This window comes from Vulpes vulpes, chromosome 13 (genome assembly GCF_048418805.1).
Source record: "Vulpes vulpes isolate BD-2025 chromosome 13, VulVul3, whole genome shotgun sequence".
Taxonomy (NCBI): Eukaryota; Metazoa; Chordata; class Mammalia; order Carnivora; family Canidae; genus Vulpes; species Vulpes vulpes.
Genome location: NC_132792.1, coordinates 1,738,023 through 1,762,901, shown reverse-complemented (window position 1 = coordinate 1,762,901; position 24,879 = coordinate 1,738,023). Strand labels below are relative to the sequence as shown.

Below are 24,879 nucleotides of genomic sequence, written 5' to 3'. Positions count from 1 at the left end.
GAGCTGCTGACCCTGAGCACACACATCTGTAACGGACGAGATGAGGGTCCTTCTAGCAGACCAGGAGTCAAATGTGATTAAGCTGCTGATGCATGAAGTGAGGGACATCTCAATTATTAGTCTCACTGAATGATTATATTAAAGTATTCCTATTATTGCCATCTGTTAATGAAAAAAGTTATTTCCAAAGCACAATGAGAAATTTAAGTCATGGAAATTATTGTGTTCCCTTTTTTAACCACACTGTGTTTCTGCCTCATTCTGACATGATCCCAAGGTCAGTCACATGGCTCCTTCTTCTTGTCACTTTCCTATACTACTTGCAAGGGGTTACTTCCGGTTGTCCTCTCTCAGATGAACATACAAAGTACTAAGCTCTGACTCGCCTGTAACGTCTGCCTGTCTCTGTGCTGTGCACTGACATACTGAAAGAGAGTTTATGAAATTTTATGTGCATGGCATATTCTGTGAGTTTGTTTCAAATTAGCAAAAGGCTCTTTAAAAGTATCTGTTACACAGAAGACGAGGTTGGGAGGGGCCAACACTGACCCCACTCTAAACTGGACACCAGACACTCTCACACCACCCTACTGGGGCCCTCTCTCCGATCGGATTATTTCTGCTGCTTATCTTCTTTCTTACATCCACTCTCACAACCGGACTAAAAGCCCCCTGAGAGTGATCTAGTGGCAGGCACCCATCCTGTCCACCATCACCACAAGGAAGTAGGGCTGTCCCTGGGTGTGAGGGAGTGAACGAAGGCCTCTGAGAATTTACGAGGTGCTGGGCTCTAAGTGCCAGGAACACAGCAGTGGACAAGGAGGACATGAATCCAGACATAAACAATCACACAAGTATGTAGTTACAAATGTGATAAGGAACATGAGAAAGCCTCGGAGGGTATTGTCTAACGCCGTATCTATGCTGTTTGGGGCAGGGAAGGAGGAAATGGTGAGGCCGCAGAACCAGCCACGTGCTCGAGGGAGGATATTTTTCGGGAGAGAGAAATTACATATTTTTCTGTGCTCACGGAATGGCCCAGGAGACTGGGAGCATTTGCTGTGCAGGAAAGAGGAGACGGGGCCGCGCACAGCCAGGGGCGGTCTTACCAGAAGCCTGCCTTCACGCACGGAGTCGGGGAGGGCGGCTGTGGCAGGCAGAAGGGGAGCAGGAGGGCCTTCCGGGCTCTATCCAACTGCCCCCGTGCCAGTTCCCTTCCACTTCACACAACCAGCAACTTTCACTTCAGAGGACAGAGATCCTCATAGCCTCCCAGAGAAAACAGACATTTTTTCCATAGAACATGAATAAAAAACTACCACATGCTTGGCTATAAAGGAGACTGGAACACAGTCACAACAATTAACACATAAAAAAACCTGTTCTCTGCTCATCAGCCAGTAGCATTAGAAATAACAGTGAGACCCAAACCCCCAGAGCTACTTTTACATCCTCCTAAATAATCCTATGATGAAAGAAACAACACTTCAAGCTGTAGAGAAATGCAACGAAAGGAGGACACCACCTACCAACACTGGTAAGATGTTAAAAGTTGTACGAGAAAACGGCCTCCGACGTAAACGAGCATAGGTTGTAAGGAAACACCCAAAGGGAACAGCAGGAGAAAGACTAAAACAATCAAACGGGACTGGGAGAGGGGGTTGGCCGAGATCCGTATGGGCACTGAGGAACATGAACGGCCTGCCGTGACCCCGATTTCTGAGCTCGCCCACGAAGGGCCGCTACGACAGACAAGCCCTCCACACGTGTGCCAGGGCCAAACCCCCAGAGACGCTCGGGGGCATGAGGACAGGTGCAGGACTGAGGTCATTGGAGAGATGATGAGACAGACTGAGATATGGCTCCACAGTGACAAACTGGAGATGCGGAGAGGCAGAGGACATGCTGATGGAACACGAGTTATGAAAGGCGAGGAGAAGTGGACAGCCTGAGCAGCTGTGCCTCTGTGGGAGGGGCAGGAGGGGCGGGAAGGGTCTGGCAGGCCTGTCACCGAGACCCGGGCTACCTTCCCTGAAAAATACCCAATTCCCATTCTTGCTTCAAATATTCAGGATTTACATAAAATCATAAAAAGACCCCAATTTACCTGACGAAATTAATGTAACTTTCAATATCCTTTAACGTCTTTATAAAGTTAACATTAAAAAGACAAGTCTAGATTGTGCTCATTTCGACAGTACCTAAACTAAAAAGAAAAGATAAGATTTTTGTGCTGTCGCACATCAAGTTGTATGGAGTCGACACAGAAAGAGACAACAGGACCCGTGTTACAGAATGGAAGACCCGGAGGTGCACAAGACTTGATAAACCTCGCTGACACCACTGGCTGCTCACCTGCAACAGGGCAGCAACAACAGTGATGACATGACAGTGATGACACCCAAACTTCTACGTGATTCCTTTGTGCAAGGCCATGATCTAATTCGTCAAAGTATTTAATTCACTTACCAACCCTGTTAGGTTCCAACTGAAATTATTATGGCCATTTTACCAATGAGGAAACACAAGCCAACTGTGGAGGGATGGACTCAAAGTTATGAGGCTAACAGGAGAGTGAGTCAAGATGGAAACTGCGGCCATGTCCTCCAGAGCCTGCCCCCCTTGACCACATTCTGGGGGCCCTACCTGTGACCTCACCTGAGGAATCTAGGGAGATTCCAGATGGGCTAAAGACTTACATGTAAAAAGGACAAAGAAAACATTGTAAGAAAATACAGGAGACCACAAATCAAGCCTAAAGGCTATGACTACAAAAATCCGAAGGCGTGAAAACAGATAATGCCACAGACTGTGCTGAAGAGGTCACACACAGCTGCTCTTGCCACCAGTGGAGGAAAGCTCCAACAGGGCATTCCTGCCAACACCTGGTATTACAGCTCCTTTTCATTTTAGCCATCGCAGTAGATACATAATAGCACATATCTGATGACTCCGAGGCTCAACACTTCCTCATTTACCTATAGACTATTTGGATATCCTTTTAGGTCATCTGCCCTTTACTTAACTGATTTATTGCCAATCTATATCCTGGCTTAGGAACCTACTGTCAAATATATCAATGCAAACATCTGGCTTCTCTCTCTCTTCTTTTTTTGTTTTTTAAGATTATTTATTTATTTATTTATTTATTTATTTATTTATTTATTCATGAGAGACACAGAGAGAGAGGCAGAGACACAGGCAGTGGGAGAAGCAGACTCCCTGCAGGGAGCCCAATGCAGGGCTCGATCCCAGGACCCCAGGATCACGCCCTGAGCCAAAGGCAGACGCTCAACCCCTGAGCCATCCAGGCGTCCCTGGCTTGTCTTTCTATTATCTTTGAAGAAAAGAAGTTTTTGATTTCGATGTACTCTATCAGAATTGTCTTGTAGAGTCAGCACTTTTTAAATCTTGTTAAGGAATCTCTGCCTACCCCAAATTTATGAAGATATCCTCCTATGTTTTCCTCTACGATTCTTATCATTTATCTTCCATGTGTAGATCAATACTCTATCTAGAATGGGTTTTGTCATAGTGTGTGACAGGGTCAAAATTCCCTGCTTCTTCTCTGTGAATATCCAGCTGACTCTGCAGCACTAACTAAAGAGTTAATCTATGTCGCAGAACTCAGGACAGAGGCCCCTCTCAGGTCGGGGCTAGAGTCTGGGAAGGGGCATGATTCACTTTGTCTACACTCAGGTCCCGCATGAGGGGTATTGCCGAAGCAGACTTACGTTGCAGCCTTTGTCCGTGAGGTAACTGATTCCTTCTTCTGGGCCGATTGCCAGTTCCACTGAAATAATCCAGCTTGACTTTTGAAGGTGAAACAGGTAATGACAAAGGTCCCAGAAGAAAAAAGAAAATATTTTAGATGAAAACATGGACATATGAAAAGACCAAGGCAGGGGGGTGGGGGCTGGCTTAGCTTGTGATTCATCTACCCAACCAAGTACTACAAAATACCTGTAACTTCACCGACCCAGTACTTGGTAGGTCTAAAGCTAACAGTTTCCTTGGAAAGATGATTTGAATAGGTAAACTAGCCCAGAGACAACAAATAATTAACAAATCATTGGGCTAGAGTTAAAAAAAAAACAACAACTAATTATCAACAAAGGCATTCTTTTTTTTTTTTTATCAAAGGCATTCTTTTAAAAAAGATTTCATCCTCACATTGATACATTTTTTTTTTGCATTTTTTCCCCACTGCAAAGTGACAAACATTCTCATGTTGTTCAAAATGTGACAAATCAGATTTCAATCAGAAATTTAGACATACATGGTTAAGAAAAAGCAAAAGAAATCAAGCCCAGTCCACCATCTCCCGTGTCCCCATACTTACCCCCAGAGCACACTTGAAACATTCTTTATCAAATCTGTATACTGGGGAGAGGATCTCAAAGAACTTCAGAATACTTTCTTCTCTGTTAAGGTTGGCAAACTGTCTAAATGTCTGTTGGATCAGCTTTCTTAGTGTTTTGGCCTGCATGATAAAATCACAAAAATCGTTTTAGAGTTGACACCACACAGCAACAATAACTAACATCAAAGAAGGTATCTTTACCTCCCATCTATGTTCACATTACTATGAAATGCCATTATTCGTCAAAGCCTTATTTCCTTTCTTAAGTAGCCATAACATAATGCACATGGTATAATATACAGCATCCTGACCCTTTTTAAATACACAGTTCAGTGGTTCAAAGACTCATTTCTTAGATATAAATGTATAAGGCAATAGTTTATTTACTAGAATATATAGTAAAAAGTTAGGCATTAAAATAACACACACTATCCAAAAAAATTAAAAACTAAATAAAAAACACATACTAGCTATGCAAACAACAGGGAGCTGCCTAAGGCTTAGATATGAAGGCCCTCACATATCCCACTGTTAGGAGGGTAAGTCCACCATCTTTCTGAAGGGCTATTTGGCAGTACAAATAAAAATACCTTCTAAAAAAAACTACAACTCTGGATCCAGAAATTAAATTCCAAGGCATTATTCTTTAGAAATGATGAAAGAACTCCACAAGGACTCAGCAACAAGGAGGTTGAGTGCAGAACTATATATAGTAGCAGTTGGGTTACATGCATCATACTGTGTCTGCCTACGTTGTACGTGGCCCTAAAGACTATGGTTTGGAACTAACATACTGACGTTAAAATCCATCATCATGGTGTTATGTGGAAAAATATGGTGAAGCAATCTGTATATATAGTACGGCTGCCTTTAAAAGGGGAGCAAAAGGGGAGCACCAGAGATGGGACGCACACACGCATCAACACACAGAGAAGGAGACGGAACAACTATGCCCCTTTTTCTGTGTAGTGGGATCACAGGTGGTCTTTAGGCCTTTTTTGTACAATTGAGTGTTCTATTTATGTACCATGAGCATCTATCTGGATGGTGGAGGGAAGGGCCCCACAGGCAGCAAGCCCATAGTGTACAGTGTGTAGGGGGAGGCCCGGGAAGGCCAGTGGGCAAAGGCTGCATGACAAGGTCTGAGCAAGAGGGCTGGGGAAGCCAGCCAGCCAGTCAGCTTTCACTGTGGGGAGAGAGAAAGTCCTTGGGTACCTTGTGTAGAGTGATGTGATTTGACGCAGGCACCAACAGGAACAGTGGCACAGCTGTGCTGTGAACAGCATGAAGGAAGCAGGAAAGACCAAGTAGGAGGCTGCCCAAGTAATCTAGGCAAGAGCTGAGCAGAGCCTACACAAGTATAGAAGCAGAAAGGTGTAAGAAATAGATTTATTCTGAAAAACAGAACCAAGATGTACTGAGAGGCCGGTGTTAACATGAACTGAAATGGTAGTCCTGTGGGAGCAGCAGGGTGGCAGGTGGAGGTCTTGGAGGAGACCAGAGGCCCAACTGGAAGTTCAGTGTGAGGCATACTCAGACAGGACTCAGAGCCAGCAAACTGGAGAAGGCTGGGGGTGGAAGGGCCTCATCCTACAGAGTACGCTCATCTTTGCAGGTCAGGGAGCTGTGGCTGCTCAGGCAGCTAAGAAGTGACCCACTGGGGAGTGGCACATGGAAGGGACCACCCACCTGCAGTGGCTTGCAAGTCCCCCTGTGGTCAAGGGATTCCTGGATCTGGGACACTGCAGAGTGAGCTGACAGCTGGGAGCTATGGTCAAAGAGTCGGGCATAGTCACAGTGGCCTACGGTTACTGGGAACGAAGAAAACAGTGTGAGAGGCAAAGGACAGGGTTCAAAGAGCCGAGGGAGCAGGTGTTGGAATATGACCAATGGCATGTGACCTTCATTTTAAAGGCTCGCGCTGCTCTTGGAACAGAGGGTGTTGGGGAGAGTGTGAGAAGCAGAGAGAGCAGCCAGGTTCCTGGAATAGGCCACCTGAGAAACACCAGTGGCACAGGCCCTGAGGTGGTGGCGAAGGAGAGAGCCAGGCAGCCAGGCAACTTTGGGACACTCGGATGACTATATGGGACGGGAGGAAAACAAGCACCTGAGCAGGACGAGGTTTCTGGATGGGACAGGGGCAAACAGAAGGGGCAGGCTTGGTGAGAATAAAGTCACACCAATTCTGGACATGGGAGACCCTTACGTCTTTGGACCTGAACCATCAAGCAGACAGCTGCATAGAGATGTGGAGCTTAGGAGAGGGCAGGGCTGGGGACGGCACTGTCAGAGTGCAGTGGCTGACAGCTTCACAGATGGCTCCCACCAATCACACGGAGGCGAGAAAGGAGAGAGGGCCACAGCCAGGTCAGCAGGTCAAGAGCTGGGGCTCTGACGGGTGAGGAGGACAGTGTGGAACTGCAAGTATTCTGAAGAGGATTAATTGCAGACATAGATCACATAATCTAAACTGAAGAGAAGTATAACAGGCTTGAGGTTAGCAAGGCTTCTCTATCAGACGTTCACACGTCAATGGTCAGCCTTGCATGCTCAGTAAAGAAAAATCTGGGAAACATATTTTGGGGAATGCCCATCTAAGCACCAGCCATAGGCCAAGGGACTGCAAAGGCCATTCCTATCATGGGCTGAGATGGAACGTAATAGTTGTTCTGACTTCAGGCTTTGCAAACATTCCTGTGGCCTATTGGGTCTGGCTGTCTACCAGGAGCATGTGGACTGGCCATGGAGACCGAGGAAGAGCACAACTCTAGCCTAACAGTGCTTAAATAGACAAAATGAAAATAAAATCCCGTCTGTCCTGTAACCAATGACACTTCACTCCCTAGCATGTAAGCTCTGACTTCTTTGATTTCAATAGCCTGAGACAGGGCATACTGCTGCCAGGTGCTCACAAGCCCATCCAAGGAGGAAACCAGTGCACAGAAAGCCCTAGAATGCCTTCCAACTCTTCCTGCAAGTGCAGGACACCGCAAACTAGATTGCGCTAACAGCTGCGAGGGATGGTGTCCATGGAGCATGGGAACCAGAGCACTGTGACAAATCACTTTCATTAACATTAATAAACAGTCGATATAGTTATTTGTGCCTCCAGGAGGAACACTTTAACTCAGGACAGATGAGTAATGGCACGCAACGATGAAAACCATGTCAAAGAGGTCCAGAAAAGAAGCCAATTCTCTGCCTTGTATCCAATCCCCAACTGGCTGCTTGGACAATCCTCCACTTGAACCTGCTCATTCGTGCAATGCTTTCAAAAACGAGTCACCCAAATGAGCTTCCTCTCTGAAGTGGTACAGACAGTCTCTCTTTTAAGTCAAGCAGCTCAAGTCCTGGCTTGAGCATCAGACTCACATGCATCCTCCTGCCCGCATGAGGTTTCCATGGGACGTCTCACACATCTGAAAGCTGACAGTTCCCTAAGAGGACTCACGATTGCTCTCCAGGCTCGGCAACCCCAGCTCGGCCAATCTCCCAGCCACTTAAAGGTAGAGACCCAGGTGGCAGCCCCGACCGCTCTTTTCCCTAACCCCTCAAACCTACTACACCCCCAACGAAGCCCTGCAAGTACTTTTCCAAAAAGCATATCGTGTCCCCTAATGCTTTCCACCACACCAGCCCCACTCTTGCCTGAACCCCTGCGACAGCCGCCTGGGCTACCATCTACGTAGCTTACACAGTCGCCAGGCGCTTTTTAAAACATGAATTGGATCACTTCACTCTGCAGCCTCAACCCTTGGGTACTTAGGAAACGGAATCATCTAACTCTGCAAGTGTGGAGCATGAGAGGCCTCAAGGCCCCAGGGGTCAGGAGGAAGAGCAGGGTGGACGAGCAGGTTCGGCAGCCAAGTCAGGGCCGCATCATCATGGCCATGTAGGGAGGCTCAGGGAGGGCACAGCTGCTCTCTCGTCTCCAGCCCCCTCTATCTCGCAGCGCCCTCAGAGAGAGGTTCTTCTATTACCTGCATCTTACAAATGAGGAAATGGGAGGCACAAAGACAACAAAGACCCCAAATCTCCGAGCTGCATGGCAGAGCCAGGACTGAAGGCCAAGCAGCCTGGCGCCAGCATCTGTGCTCTTGATGAGAGCATCGCTTCCCCTCCTGGAGGCCATCAGCCTCCTGGAGGCCGTCGGCCTTTTAAATGCCACCCTGGCATTTAAACCACTCCTGGTTAGGGCAGGAGCCTGGCCAGCACCGGGCACGCAGTACACACTGGGCACTCAACAAACATTTTAAAGAGATGAGCAGCTTCAAGAAAAAAGAAAGGACACTGTCCCTTCCATTATCCTTCACCCTCGGGGCAGCACTGACAATGGCAGCCTGGAGCTGCAGCAGAAGAGAGCCCTGAAATTAGGAGGGAGGGGCACAAGTGTGCTCAGGAGCCTCACTGGCATTGGCTCTTTATTAAAGCAACTTCAGTGATGTTAGTGCATAGCTCTCCTGTTTTCCAGTCTTTTTCCTAACATTACAAAGCTGGTTCTAAAAAAATAATTTGCATGTAACAGATAAATATATGCATGTGTGTAAAAAATAAAACCTAAGACCACCTCACAGTCCCCGTGGATCCCGTCTCACTGATCCCGAGCCACGACAGCTCCCCATCCTGCTTCCCCTTCCCTATTCTGCACCTGGACCACCAGCAGCAGGCCCGCTTGAGTATGCGAGGCAGAAATGCAGGCCAGGCCCTGCTCCCCCTCCCTCCCCCACATCAGGCTTCACACCCTCAGCGCTCCGCTCACTCTGCTACTCACGTTCACAACAGTGTGTCCTGAGGACCAAGGAACACAAAAGAGTGTGGGCACTTCTATGACAGGATGGGAGCCATCGGCCCCGTGCTCCTGCCCCGCCCTCAGCCCCATGCCCAACACTTGACCATGGACCCCCTACCTCAGCATTCACCTGCTGGGAATTTCCGAGTAGCTGGGAAATGTCTGAAAGTGGCACCTACTGTGCGGTATTGACTGACCAACAGTCTGAGGCACAGGTTCCTGCATCTCCCTCCCGCAGCCAAACCTGCGGGAATGTGCTGGCCTGCACACTGCTCTCATGCTCGTCTGGGCAGAAGTCTCAGGATGACAGTGGCAGCCTGTCCGTGGGCTCAAGCGGCCCCAGCAGGCCCCAGTCTCCACTCAGGACTAGCCTCTGGCTCCCGGCGACTCCCAGGGCACCTGGCCAGGGGGGAGTGCCGCCACTTTCCCACTGTCTGGACTTCCACGTTGCTCCAAAGCTACGGTGTCCAGTGCCAGACAACAGCTAGAAATCCCTGCTGTCTGATAGGAGCCCTGGAATCATTTTAATGTGAAGGATCTTGGAGCCAGCACCAGTTCTTTCCTACTGCGTCAGTGAGGAAACAATCCCCCAAGATCTAACCTCCTGGACTCTCCGAATGTTAGTCAATACACTTCCAGAACTGTCGGAGCAGGCAAGACTGCTGTGCATTCGCATTCTGTCCCTATTTATAGTTTCAACTCCCGCTTTGTGTTTGCCTGGATTTAGGAAACAAGGCATCTATCTATGAATGCTGTTCAATTTGAAACCAATCCCTCTACAGAGAAAACTACTCAGCATGTGATACTTCTTCAGAATGAAGCAGTGTTATTAGGTTGGATCATCAGAAATCGCTTCTATTAAGCCACTGTGAATAACAAAAGTTAATTCTACATTAGTCACCCTAATATTTATCAAATGCTGCTAGCAGCAATGAACTTGCAGGGCTTCCCAGATGAAAAGGTTATGTAATATAATGCACAAGAAAATCTGCAATAAAAGAATAGGTGGAGAATACATTAATTGAATCCTTTCATCCACCCACCCACCAAATGCTAAACATAGATGTATTAGCAGTGCATGCAGACTGTGTTTTTAACTGAGACACATCAGACATAAACACTGTGCTAGTTTCAGGTGTAGAACACAGTGACTCGGTATTTGTACACATTGTGAAATGATCACCCCGGTAACCCTAGTGACCATCCATCACCTCATATCGTTACCAAGTTTCTGGTGATGAGAACTTTAAAGAATTACTCTCTTGGCAACTTTCAAGTACGCACTGCAGTATCACTATCTACATTTACGTGTATGCGACATCCCCGTGACTTATAACTGGGAGTCCGTATCTTTGACCACCTTCACCCATTTCACTAACCTACCACCCGCCATCATTATCTTCTCTGTACCTATGAGCTCAGGTTTTTTGTTTGTTTTTATATTCTATAAGTGAGATCATAGAGTGTTTGTCATTTTCTGACTTATTTCACGTAGCATAATGCCCTGAAGTCCATCCATGTTGTCACAAATGGAAGATTTCTTCTTTCCTTTTTCTGGCTGAGTAACACACCACATCTTCATTATCTGTCCATCCGTCAATCTACTCTCCCTGTCCACTAAGCCCCTCTTATATTGTTGCTGGACCTCACACTGCATTTCCTCATGTGTCCTCAGTGTCCTCCGGCTGGGACAGCTTCTTGTCACCACGGAAAAGCATTCCTCAGGTTGGCTTAGATTTGTTGACTTTACTGGTACAATGTTGTTATAGATGTGTCTCTGCTGCTACTAAGATCAAAGACACAGAAACTTAAAATATCTTGTAATTATTCTTCGTCACTGAGGTACATATGTCCCCTCCTCTGTTCTGTCATCCATCAGAGCTCACTTAAGTCCCACCCAATACAACAAGGTACTCTCCCAAACCTTCAGTGTGAGCCTCTGGAACAGCCTGAGGAAACACAAATGTACCCACACAGCATACGTGCGGGAAAGCAAGTATGCGTGGATCTGGCCACCAGAGGACTGTTCTGGATGAAACAGGAAGCTGAGATAAATTTCGTGTTAGCTGAAGTTTCGTTAGCAATACTTCTGAAGAAGGGACTGTGCAAACACAATGCACGTTGTACGGCAGCTGTTCCACGCCACACGGGCACTTGCTGAGGACGGTGCCATGGATCTGGGTGGCCATCAGTGCAACACTGAGGATTTTTATGCAGAAGGTAAACAATGCTGGCCTATGGAAATGAACTACTGATTAAACTATGTAAGAAGCCAAACAGACTTTACTTGGTTTATAAAATTACAGTAGAGAGCAGGCGGGAAGTGAGTTCTGCTGAACTTGCGTGAGAACCACTAGTTGAATCTATACCTACACCAAGCAGCAGCTAAAAATTCTATTTTCCCCTGCTTGTCACAAAATAGCAGCGACTGAACTTCTCAAAACACAACTGCTCTTTATGGTTCAGGAAGTTTTCTCAAGTTCCCTACAGTCGGCGCCTTCCTTTTTGCTCCCGAGGAAGCCACGGCGCCCAGGCCGGATCACTGCACATCCCGCCCTTCCCCACCCCAGCTCTGCCTGTTTCCACCCTGTCCTCTGGGCTGCTGCTGGGCTCACACTCCGAAATCCACACGATGATCACACCTGCAGCCCACAGGGAGAGCTGCTGCAGGTCCCAGCCCACACCACTCCCAATCTCCACACACAAGGCCATGGGGGCCTCATGCCTTCTAAGTGCTGCCCCAACACTGGAGGCAGCAGCAGTGAGGACAGGAAGGCAATCATCGGGGCAGATCCGAGGGACAGCCTGCAAGAGGCCTGAAGGGACGAGTCCAGTCAGGGAAGGGGGCTTGTGCTCAGTGAGGCAGACGTGGAGCAGCAAGCACACCAGGCTCTCGGTGCTGCTCTCCTAAAGGGGTCTTCCTTCCACAGCACACCTCCCTACACAGCTCCCTGCTACATTGACTCATCTTCCCAGTTGCTCTTCAAGCTGTCCACTCTGTCATCTGAGTTAGGTTTGCCTAACGTCACCAAGTTACCAGGCACCAGGCCAAACACAGCACTCATGGTGGAGAATGCAACAGGCATTATCAGTGCTCTCGTAGATCTTAAAATACAGTGGAGGCGGACAGACAAAATGCAGATGGAAATAACTGTGAATCAGAATTTGAGAAAGTAAATAAAGTAAAGACCCTGAGCAGAGTCCTGAGAGAGGAGAGCAGTCCTCTGCCTTCTGTCTGTACCTGGCATGCTGAGGAGACCATGAGAGGGCGAGCAAGCCCAGGTCTGGGAGAGCTCGCAATGAGGACCAGGAGGCTCAGACCAGTCCCCTTGTAGACCTCCTCAGACGCTGCGGGTCACCTGGGCTATACCTGCACCAGGGTACTTGTGACCTGTACCCGGCGCCCCCCACCCCCAGTTTTGAGTCTGAGCATCCTTTTTAAATGTTATCTGTTGGGGTTCCCAAGTGACAGCAGTCATACCTCTTGTGACAACTGCTTATCTGCATACAGCTTTGAGGAGATTGCAGAAACTCTGCAGTGGCCTTGGGGCTCACATCAGAGAGCCACTTAAGACACTACTGACATGACACAGCCATTTCCACATACCTCCCTGCTTTTTAATTCCACATTGGCTAGTGCACTTTTATGTTCAGTGACAATGTAAATTTGCTAAAGAACTGTGTCTTCTACTTGTGTGAACGCCTCTTCCCCACCCCACCCACCGGCAAATTGCAGACTCATGCACAAAGACATCTCTTCACTGGAGGCTCTATTCTCCTAGGCCTTCTTGGCACCATAGCACGGCTCTCCAGGTCAAACTGAGTCTCCCATCCTCCCAAACCCAGAAATACCACCAGCCCACACCTAATAACCCTCCAGAAGGACGCAACTCCACCATTCTCACATACTCCAAACACGCTGGATTTCTCCTGCTACACCACCCTCCCACCATTCCAAACTTCACTTAAAGCTGGTCTGTGAACTACCTGTCCCATCCATTGCCGTGCCTGGCCTTTATCACCTGCTTGGAGTGCACTGCAAGAGCTAGCTCCCTACCAATTCACTCCAGCCTTTTGTGAGTAGATCAGGTAACGTGAATGAAAATAAAACAGCAGGATAGCCACACTAGAAAAAGAGCCTGAAACATTACAGAAGAGTATACTTCTCCCTTCGTAACTGTGCTCATTACATTTGTAGAGTACTTTATAACAAACACTTCTGTATCCGTTTCCCATTAGATCATTGAGAAGCTGTGTGAGAAAAGGAGGACCATTACTACCTCCTTTGTGAGGTTCAAGCAAGCAAGACCCAGATGCCTGGACTCAGGGCCTTTGTCACAGATTGCATTTGGTAAAGTGTACCCAGACTATGACCTAATAACAGGCAATGGGACATAGTCGGCGAACAGTAATAGCACAATGGCCAAGAAACTTTTGCGTAGAAGGAAGTAATGCAGGGGTGCCTGGGTGGCTCAGTTGGTGAAGCATCTGCCGTCAGCTCAGGTCATGATCCCAAGGTCCTAGGATCAAGCCCTACATCAGGCTTCCTGCTTAGAGGTGAGTGGCTTGTCCCTCTCCCTCTGACCCTCCCTACTGCTTGTGCTCTTTGTCTCTCTCTCTCTCTCAAATAAATAAGTAAAATCTTTAAAAAGGAAAAGAAAGTTTAATGCAATTAAAACTGATGGACTTGGCATTTTATCATTATGAGCTCAGTGTTCCTTTTCTTAATATTAGATAACACCTAGTGAGGTTTTTTTAAGATTTTATTTGTGAGAGAGAGAGCATGCACGTGGGGGTGGGGGATGAGGAGGGGCAGAGGCAGAGGGAGAAGCAGGCTCCCCACCTGAGCAGGGAGTGCCATGTAGGGCTTGATGCCAGGACCCAGAAATCATGACCTGAGCCTAAGACAGATGCTTAATTGACTGAGCCACCCAGGGCCCCTACATACTGAGTTCTGTGTTCACTGTTCTCAGGCTTTATGAATCTGTAATCCTTGTATGAAGCCCAAGTGTTAAAAAGTGGTTTCATCCCCACTTTACATATGTGGAAACTAAAATACAGTAAAATTAAGTAACTTGGCTAAAGTTCCATGTAATTCACCGTGATGAAGTCAAATTTGCACCAAGGCAGTGTGGCTTCAGAGCCAGTTTTCTGGACCAATGTTACATTCTCTCATAACATACATTTTAGCCTGCTTGGATGGTCTTCCATGTGACTATTCTGGTACAGAACAGCACTTTGGTGATAAAAAAGAGCAGTAACAGCCACCATTATATATAAACTGCATTGTTACAGATCCCATGGTAAGTAACGTATATAACAATCTGTAAATATTCACATCAACCCTACAAAATGCTATTTTCTTCATTGTGGAAATAACAAACAGTCCAAGACTATGGGGCTCATAAATGGGAAAGCTCGTATCAGCCGGACTCTATTCTGACCAAAGCCCTCCCTCACTTGAACGTCTTGGCATGTGCTCTAGATTGGCTGGAAACACTTCAGAGCCCCTGGGTGTTCCTCCCCTGCGGTTTCCTCTGCAGGGAGGGAGAGAAGATGAGGCTCTGCAAAAGTTACTAATGAGGAGGAGTGTCCACATGGTTGGAATAAGAGAAGAGAGATCTTTACAATGCAACTTATACGTGCACAGGTGTGCACAGACACACATTCAGCTACCACTATGATCCGTTTACATACTGCTTCTTCACTTACATGTATCAAAATACCTGAGACCATAAAGACCTAGGTGACAAAGCCTCGGGTACATTCAAGTTTCTTAATGTTGTACTTAGCTGAGCGTCACATGTAATAAACAAGTGAAACCATAGCTTTGTGGGAGAAAGCTGTGCCTGCAAAAATCTACTTGCCATTAACCGGAGCAAAATAACTATCAGCTTTTTTACATTGTAACTTTTACATGTAAGAGAGAAAACCATATACCATAGGGAGGTATTTACATAATGTGGTCATCTGATTACAATAAAGCAGATTCTAATTACCTTGACAGAATCCAGTAAACTCCTAGGAAAAAATCGCTTCAAACCAACATCTTTTCTGAAACATAAAAAGAAGTGTATTAACAAATAACACCACCAAATCAATTAATATAATGACATTGTTGCAAGAACATAAATGCAATTTATTTATCCTTCCACTTATTATTCAGGAAAGAAGGAAGTATAATAAAGCTCCAATTTACCAGCAGTCAGGGAAGGGGTGGGACAAGTCATTTTCTAGATATGAGTAGAAAATATCAATATGAGTTGCTTTCAGTAGAACATCTTTTTCCTGTTTTAACCCTCACTGTTAAAAACCCTTCTAAAGTGTGCCTCTTGGCAAGAGGGTAATGTATGAGTAAACACAGTTTGAAAGTTGGCCTTATAAATACCAGTTCCAACTGGGTGACATTGTATTTGTAGAGAAAGTAGACTGGCCAGAGGAGGAAAACGTTTGGGATATACCATTAAAATTACTTGAATTAATTCTAAGAGTAGACTATTTTTTTAAGTAAACTTTTTTTGACTAAGGGATTCATTCACCTAACCCAAATGTATCATCTTAGTTTCACATAGCAAACAAAAAGCGAGAAATTAGGTGACTTGCCTAAAGTCAGAAAGCTAAAAGTGTGAAAAGGTCATAAGTCCCAGTGATTTTCTTTAGATCAGGCTACAGAATTGATCATTACTATCACAAGCGTCAAAACACTCTGGCCAAGAGCACAGACCAAAAAGACCAGCTCGTTCTCTTTCCTTGGTACCGAGTGCACCAGGAGTTGGGGCCACTAGATGGCCCTCGTGTGCTAGTAAAATGAAACAGCCTCTGCAGACATTAAGGAACAGAGGACATCAAAGGATCCAGAAGGAGAAAACTAGACAATGGTATCCTTTCAGAATTACATTAAGTATAAGCTAAATAAGAAATATTTTAAAATACAAAAGGGATGACTTCTTTATCTATGATTGCAGTAAGTTAGCTGGCATTATAAATAAAACTACAGAAATCACAGTTTATATGGTTGATCCAATATCCAAACATTCCAATCCCCTATTCTATAATCTACTAGTTAGCACCTAAGCCAACAAACTTGCTAAATCCAAAACTGGTCTCAGTTCTCATTTCCTTTTCGTTGTTATCATGTCCACAACATGTTTCTAAATTCTTTCTCAACTTCCATGATGTTGTTTCCTGGTTCTATCTACCAATTAGTTCATATAACCCTAGCTTTTCATTTATTTTTCTAACTACTTCACTTTGTGACTTCCCTTCCATATCTTTTCAGATCTGCATCATCTACAGTGATTACAGGGTGTCAAAGGAGGAGAAGTGTCCCCCCCAGGGTCTTCCCTTTCTTGCTGCCTCCTAAACAGACAGGGTCTTTGTATTTAAGGGTTTGGGTGCTAACCACTATGGAAAGTAGCACAATAAGCAGGTGAAGAGAAAAAGTCTAGACTCTTTAGGCACTGTTTCTGAGTATTTTCTCCCCTACGTTCCTTTCCGGGCACTTTTCACACAGAGAGCTCTGGGCTGGAATCTTCACATGGCCACAGGATGGATTTGACTATAACCAAACACCTATAAACTTGAGGCTGTTTGTAAGCTGGGAATGCTAATTCCTACTCCAACAGTGGTGCTGAGGATGAAAAAAGAGCGTGTTAAGTTCCTACAACTCTTTTCTCCAGAAATACAGTAGATGCCCCTCCTGTCTGGTGAGCATTTGGTCCACACGCCTGACTGCCTGCTGTTTAAGCACAGGGAGGTATGACCCTTTTCTGCCACAAGCAGAATACACGGTGGGGGTGGGGGAGGATAAAAGAGCAGGTAGGAGGAAGGCTGGCAGATGCTCAGGGAAGAGGTGGTGGAAGGGTAGGCAGCAGAGGAAGTGAGAAGGGAAGAGATTCAGACCTGTGGACACAAGGTCAAGAGTGCCCAGTGACTGGACATATGTGAAAGGACTCCATGCATCGAGAAGGGGAAGCCGGGGTGGGTTCTGTTTTAGATGTGTGGGTGCAAGCAAAGTGTATGTGGCCTCCTAGTGGGGATTTCAAGGAGGCAGCTGGCCACCAATGTCTCTGGCTGAGGGGGAAGACCAGGGCAGGGGATGTCCTCTTCCTGACCGTGAAACCAGTGTCACCCCTAGCCAACCAGGTAATGCATCTACTTTTAGAGTCAATTGGATAGCAAAGAATTTATCACACTCATTCTGTTACAAATGGGGAAATTAAAGATGGACCCAAAGGGTTGTATGTTTCATGAAAAATGAGAGGGCATACTTCCTGGTGAAAATAAAGCCCGTTTCTAGGTGTTACTTTTACTTCCAAGATGAAGACAATTTCATCTGAGAGAAAAGAAAACAAAACAAAAAAAGGTAAGGCCAACTAATGCTGGCAAGTATATAGTTTAGTTTTTCCAACACTTTTGAGCAATGGATTTGTAACATTTGTCCGTATGTTACAATTCTTTTAAATGTGACACCTGGCAAGTAAGAAACTAGAAATGAGACAAAAGCAAGCAAAATCATCAGAAAGATCCAACAACAACACATTTCAGTTCACTGAATCCAGAAGCCAATCTACCTTAGGCTTCATGGTGCAGGGCGCCCAGAAACCTGGAGGAGCAGCTCAGGCACTACGTTCACAGTTTTAGGGAGGGCCTATTACAATCATTCAAATTTAAACCCTCTCCTAGGACACCCAGTGGGGACAGGCAGCCTGTCCCACTTTCAATGTGAGGCTGCCTCTACAAGCTGCATAGCAGTTGAGCTTTTAGTTTCTTGTGCCCTAAAATTCATCTGAGCCCAAACTCTACACAAGTGTGAGATTATGTGAATCAAACAATAAATACTACTTATACATTTCAACAAAATACAACTACTGGCTTTTATTATAGGCAATTCTTTACAAATAATTGTCAAGGGGTAGATCCTAAATTCATGCAAACTCACTGGACAAAAAACTAGCTACATGAAACTTTTAGAATACTGCCAAACTGCAATTCCCAAACTCAAGCATTAGGTTGCTGGATTTCCACATAAGTCCAAAGGAAACCTCCAAACCCATACACAGCTGACAAGATATTAACATTAGGTAAGAACTATACTGTCCATTGCAGAGCCATGTGAAGCAATATAGACTTAAATTAGTTAAAATTCATCTAAAAATCTAGTTCCCTGTCATGCCGGCTACATTTCAGGTGCTTAGTGACCTCACATAGTGAGTGTGGTTGCCATGCTGGCCAGGGCAGAGAGGGCATCTCCAACATTATAAGATGCTGCACTGGGCTGCAGCAGTGAATCCAGGACATCAGGGACCCTGACTCTCCAGGGCTTGGGGCTTGGATCAAAGGCTCCTCGGTAAGTGAAGGGGTGAGTGGAATAGATGGATGCTGGGTACAGCTACACAGCTAGGACAGTGACCATGGGATACCACGCAGCATTGGAACCTCTGGGACGAAGCCCTGGAGCCAGAAGGAGAGCATCCCATGCAGCCAATCTTACAGGACAGGGCTGGGAGTCATACAGAAGCCCTCAGCTGGCACTGCCCATCCATGTGCAGCAGGGAGCTTCCAATTGCTACTCTTCCTACTTATTCTCTAAGGATTAGCAGAAAAGGGTGTCTATCATTTAGTTTCTAAAATTCAAATTATCTTGATGTGAAGCCTCAGAGAAAGCAAGGCTGCCCTCATCTGCTTGCTCACACCAGCACCATGTTGGATACTGGGGTGGAACAATCCCCTTTCCTCGGGGGAGACACAGGCTCAACTACCCACTGGCAGAGGTACAGTCAGACCACCAGGCTCCAACGCCAATATGACTGCTTGTTGACATTAGAGTTTCTGGAGTTTCAATTTATAGTTGTGATCAATTTTAAGCCAGAATCCTTTTAATTAATGTTTAATTTACTTCTCGTCTTTCACAGGAAATACTGAAACCACTGCTGACCAACGAGGACTTTGTTCTGCTCTGTGTCTCCAGGTGTCAGGGCTGACTGCCCACCTGCCACACCCGCCACACCCAGCTCCCTACCCAGAGCAGTCTAGGCCCTAAGACACATTCCCTCCCCCTGGCAGGTGGCAGTCCTCGCCACCTGTCCTCACCAGCTGTCCTCAGCACCTGCTGCATCTCCTTGACACCCAGGGTCTCCTGCACACCAGGATGAATACCCCAGAGTGCACCAGCTCCTGCCTAGGTAGCCCAGCGTGTGGCCTTGTCCTGCACAGGTGCATCCAAGTCTACAGATCCCTAACACAGCAGGCTTTGGGAGACCTGGGTATGAAATAAGCTTCATTATAAGTAAATTCTTATGTCAAAGATAAATTTATTTCCCCTTTGGCACTACTTCTAAGAAGACCTTGACTTTGTCTGTTAGCTTGGGGTACTTATACTCTGTGGACATAATTCCTTAAAGATTTAAAATCCAGGCAAAAAAAGCAACCAAAACCATGTTAAAATACAACTAAAATGTGCATTTTTCATATAGCATCCCTATCTTATCCTTGCTCCAAAACTCTCAGACGCAAGTATCTTTAGTGTAAAAATACGACAGATATTTAACCTCTATAATACCTCTTAAAGACTGATAAATATGAAAATTCTCTAAATGCAGGACAGATTTTTCACTTCTGAATAAGTGAATAGCAATTCACTGGTAATAAGAAGCTGTCTTTTGGCCAGGAAAAGTATGTGTTCCTTCCTCTCTTGTAGCCAGGGGTGGCCATAGGACTACGACTCAGTCCATGTCCCTCTAAGGGAAAGCACTATGTATACACCTGTGTCCTTGCGAGGAAGAGAAAGAAAGAGGATGTCCACTTCTTCCTCCTCTGTGAGGCTGGAATACAAATGTGATGGTAAAGTCCACTAGCCATCCTAGGTCATAAGGTGGCTGCTATAGATGATGGAATGGCCAGATTAAAGAAGCCCGGCACCCTGCTAATGAGGAGCAGTGTCCATCTAAGACTTGCTTCGTATGAAAGAAGAATGACCTTGTCTTAGTTAAGCCACTATCAATTCATGCCAAACCCATCAGCATCTTCTTTAACATAGGCAACTAAAAAAACCATGAGATTACTATTCAGAAGACAATGAAAAAATGAAAACAATGCAAAATCATAATTAACTTCTGTTAACTTTAACTCATGAATTTTTTTTCATTCAAGAAATCCCAATGGATGAATACCAAATGAATGTCCAACACTGTTAGGTGCTGGGAATAGCGGTGGGTCGGGGGAGGGAGGTCCTCCCTCAGGGAAGCTGACATTCTAGCAGAGAACAGATACAAGTACACAAACAACTGCAGAAAATACATGACATGCAAAGATGATTAAAAACAAATTTCTTTAAAAAGCAAACCACTTTAATAAGGAAATGAGCAGAACTGAAGAACAAAGTAGTTCACATAAAATAATTTCATGATACAATTGTGTAGTTCAAAGAAGAATCACTGGTATGTGAAATCCTTCCTTCAACAAGATCACAGTGGGAACCATAATTGAAACACAGCTGATTTATTAGCTGATTCTGGTAAATCTGTCATTGTCACAATGCTTGAGGACAAGACAATTCTCTTAAAGCTCTGATCTGCCCTCCTGTGGAGGCTGCCTCCCTCCCCCCCGCCTCGGCTCTGCTCATCAAGGTGTGCAGGTCTCTAGCTGCATGCCACTCCCTGGAAGCATGTCCTTGGGAGGACAGGTTCTGGGGCCGGGGTGGGGCTGTGGGGGGGTGTCACCGCCATGCATCTTCCCTTAGGCTACAAAGAAGGCACACTGGTTCTACCACAGTGGGAAAGACAGGGAAAGACTAGGTCTGGTTAGTTTAAAGAGCTACAGAACTTCCTATGTACTACTTTCCCCACTCGTAGAAGCTGGCCCAGTTATCTTCAGCATGATTTTAAAATACTTATTTAGAAACGTGGTAAAGTGGAAGGGGTATTCTTTATCAGGCTGTAATCAAGATTGTCTTTAAATTTTCAGACAGAAACTAAGCAACCCTGTGGATTATTTCACAATTTATCTCCTTACTGGCAGGCCACCCAGGCCGCCCCAAGGGAAAAAGAACCATACAATAAAGTCAGAGGAAACATGTGATATTCTGCATTCATGCTGAATTCTTTTCTGTACTAGAAAATCTACATCCTTCCAAGTGGCCCCAAGTCACCAGCAATCCTCAGAAGGAAAGAGAAATGCCGAGAGAAATGCCGAGGCCCCTGTAGGATCTGGACTGCCGGGTCTCTGGGGCAGGATGGCCAGAGTCTGCTCTGAGCTAGATGATCCTCTCAGTAGGCATCACGTGTAAAGCCTTCTTGACAGCTGTGTGGGAAGATGGAATGGGAAGAGCAGCTTCACAGATTTTTAAAGTACTGAGAAAATACCACGATGAGTCAAGAATTGTTCATGGAGTAAAGCCACCTTTCAAGATGTCAGAAACAGAACTTTACCACGAAAAGATGCATACAAAAGAATTAAATACTATATCTTAAAAATGAAGGGAAATGGACATCCAAAGACAGGCTGGGTCCAGCCTGGGCTCCAGCAGGGTCAGTTTGAGCAGCCGGGTAACAAACAGGCAGGCCTGCAGTCCTGGCCCAACATGCCCTAAGTGCTGGGGTTGAAGAGCGCTGGGGAGGAGCACTGTGGTTGAGGAGTGCTGGGCCAGCTGGCCTCAGGCACCTGCTCTGGGGTTCTGGACAGGATGCTGTCTGAAGGACCAAGTGTTCTGGCGCTGGGTCCGGACCCAAGGAAGGCTGCAGTTGTGCCATCCACCCTTCGGATCTCCAAGAAGCCCCTCTGGAGCCCCACATGCCCAACTTCGGGCCAACAGTCTCTGATTCAAGCCACGTGGAGGCCTGAGTGAGTCAGTGGAACAGCAGACTAACACACTCCTGGCACCATCACAGGCACAAGCACGCAACAAAAGGTTACTAGGAACTAAGAGCAGATCATATCCCAAGACATGACCTTGCAGAACTGAAAAGTATCAATGGTGAAATGAAACATGAGCCAATGAGGCTTAGAAGACACACACACCATCACAGGGAGAAACGGAGATGGAAAATATGAACCCCACATGAGGAGCTACAAAAGTCCAAATGTATTTAGTTGACAATTCCAGAGCTGATGGCATATACTTTCCAGATGAAAACACAAATCCACAGAACCAAGCAGCACATCTTGTTCCAAGCTGGGTCACCAAAGAAACGCAAGCCTGAGACACGAGTGAGACTGGAAGAGCAACGCTAAGATCTTAAAGGGAAGAGCAATCAGAGAAATGGCAGCACACCTGTCAACAGCTGTACTGAACATTATCTTTTGAATGTGGGGAAAATACAGTGTTTGAAAGGAAAAGGATGCTGGAAGGGTGCGCTTAGGTGACACAAGAGCATTTAAGAGATAAAATGGTACACATGCTGCCAAATCAGCAATGTCTGCATGAGATCATATAATGTCTAACGTGTGGTTTAAGCAAAGACAGAACTAACATAATGAGTGAAATGGCATAGAAGTTGGAAGGAGATGCAGAGAGTGAGGATGTCCCAAGGTCTTTGCACTACTAGAAGGGTGAAGGTAACTTTAAGATCTAGATTTGGTTAATATAGAAGGTTAAAATGTAAGGGTAACTAATAAAAGAACAGAAGTAGTTTATACATATCCAAATCATTAGGGAAGAAAATTTGGAATAAGAAAACCCATTAAGAAATAAACATTTAAAAAAGGAATGAATACACACACACACACACACACACACACACACACACATACACACACAGTAGAAATAAAGACAACACAAGCCAGTCCAAATAGATCATTTATTCTAATAAATACGAACATATTAAAGCCATCAGTTAAAGGAAAGACATTCTGGATTTAAGAAATCTGACTCTATGATGCTTACAAGAAACACTATAAAAGTGTAAAGATGTAATGAGGTGGGAAGTAATAGAAGAAAAGTAGTAAAGGGACAGAAGAAGTGATACAAAGAAAGGAAATGAAAGTTAGGCCAATGCTAACCTAAAGAAGGCAAAGCAGACTTCAGGACGAGAAGTCCCCCCAAAACAAGAAAGTATGTATGATTAGGCACCCTGAGAGTAACTGAATAACGACATGAGATTCAATTAACCAAGAAGATAAAAACATTCTGTTTGTGTTTATATGAAAAAGCTTCAAATACAAAGCAAACATGAACTGACCCACAGGAGGATACGGACACAGCTGCTCTCACAGAGGGAGACACATGCCTTCTCAGTTACTGAGTTGTCAAGAGACAAAATACCAGGAAAGACAGACATTAACCAGCTTGAGCAGAAAATACATTTTTAAAATCACACTGAACCACTTATAAAAACTGTCCACATAAAGGAAACACAGAAGAATATTAACTGCAGAATCTAGGTGGCAGATACATGTGTGCTTCCTGCATGGTTCTTTCAACTTTCTGTATGTCTGAATTTTTTCATAATAAATTACTGCAGGGAAATGATCTTACACAAGCCTGCAATGACAGTCTCCATGAAAGCCAAAGAAGCTGTTATTACACGGACCATTACCAAGAAAACCTTTTTAAAAATATCTGCACACTTGGAAATGTAAAAATAGAAATAAATACACAAGACTTTTATTTTTATTTTATTTTTAATTTTTTTTTATTATTTATTTACGATAGTCACAGAGAGGGGGAGAGAGAGAGAGAGAGAGGCAGAGACACAGGCAGAGGGAGAAGCAGGCTCCATGCACCAGGAGCCCGACATGGGATTCGATCCTGGGTCTCCAGGATCACACCCTGAGCCAAAGGCAGGCGCCAAACCGCTGCGCCACCCAGGGATCCCCTAAATACACAAGATTTTTAGAACAAAAGTTTCAGAACAAACATCAGGTCTTGAAACTCAAAACCAAAGTGAAAATAACTGGCAGATTTTACTACATTAAAGAAAAAACAAGAAAAAAGAACATGTCCTGTATGATGAAAAGCCATATAAGCACAGTTGACAAAGACAAGTTGGGAAGAACGTGCAGAACAAATACTACAAACACAGTTAATATGACAAAAACCTCTTAATATTAATAAGAAAAAACACAAATACATGTAAAAATTGATAAAAAAAAATAAATAGCTAATTTTTAAAAAGGAATATAAAACGGCCCACATACGGGAAAGTGTTCGATATCAACAGTAATCAAGCTAAAGCAAATAAAACAAGCTATTATCTGCAGGTCAACAGGCAAAAACGAACAAGAAAACATGATGACATTGCCTCGTACTGTCATTGTCCTGACTGGTTAAATGTGGCATCACACACGGATGTGATGGACTACTGTGCTGATGTGCATCCAGTGAGTGGAAACCTCTTTCCAGAATAAGGCTGCCGGAAAAAAGCAGGATGCACATACAGCGCCACCACTCTCACGTTAAGCTCTGTACTGTGTTGTACGAAAACATGGAAAAAGGGGGCCTAGGAGAATATCTGCTAAGACGGTAAGACTGGGAAGGTGGTTAACACTAACTGTTGGGATTTGAAGACTTTTATCTTATTGGACAACTCCGTTTCAATCTTCTCTAGCTAGACTGTATTACGACCTCTGTAAACAAATGAAAACTATTTTAAAGGGCTCAACATTAAGTTAACCGATAAACTCTGACATTCTTTTATATGCTTTTTTCTAGTAACACTGTGAAGTGACGCTACACAGTTTGGTTTCATCAAGAGTGACAAGCTGTCCCCTGGATCCGGATCACAGCAAA

At 45.2% G+C, this 24,879-nt stretch overlaps 1 protein-coding gene across 35 annotated transcripts in view; it reads right to left on the bottom strand.

The window, feature by feature from the left end:
* PTK2 (protein tyrosine kinase 2) overlaps nucleotides 1-24,879 on the bottom strand; it is a 262,273-nt gene that overhangs the window by 107,468 nt on the left and 129,926 nt on the right. For 32 of the 35 annotated variants that reach the window (XR_011996488.1, XR_011996489.1, XM_072733844.1 and 29 more), the window contains 3 exons: nucleotides 15,152-15,206; nucleotides 4,343-4,483; nucleotides 3,735-3,812 (listed from right to left, as the gene is read on the bottom strand). Coding sequence is in view for 30 of the 35 variants with exons in the window: in XM_072733844.1 (XP_072589945.1) it covers nucleotides 3,735-3,812; nucleotides 4,343-4,483; nucleotides 15,152-15,206 (274 nt within the window). In the remaining 5 variants the exon portion in view is untranslated. Of the gene's footprint in view, nucleotides 1-3,734; nucleotides 3,813-4,342; nucleotides 4,484-5,578; nucleotides 5,709-15,151; nucleotides 15,207-24,879 lie in introns of those variants that run through there. The other 3 variants (XM_072733855.1, XM_072733857.1, XM_072733860.1) reach the window with 1 other exon arrangement.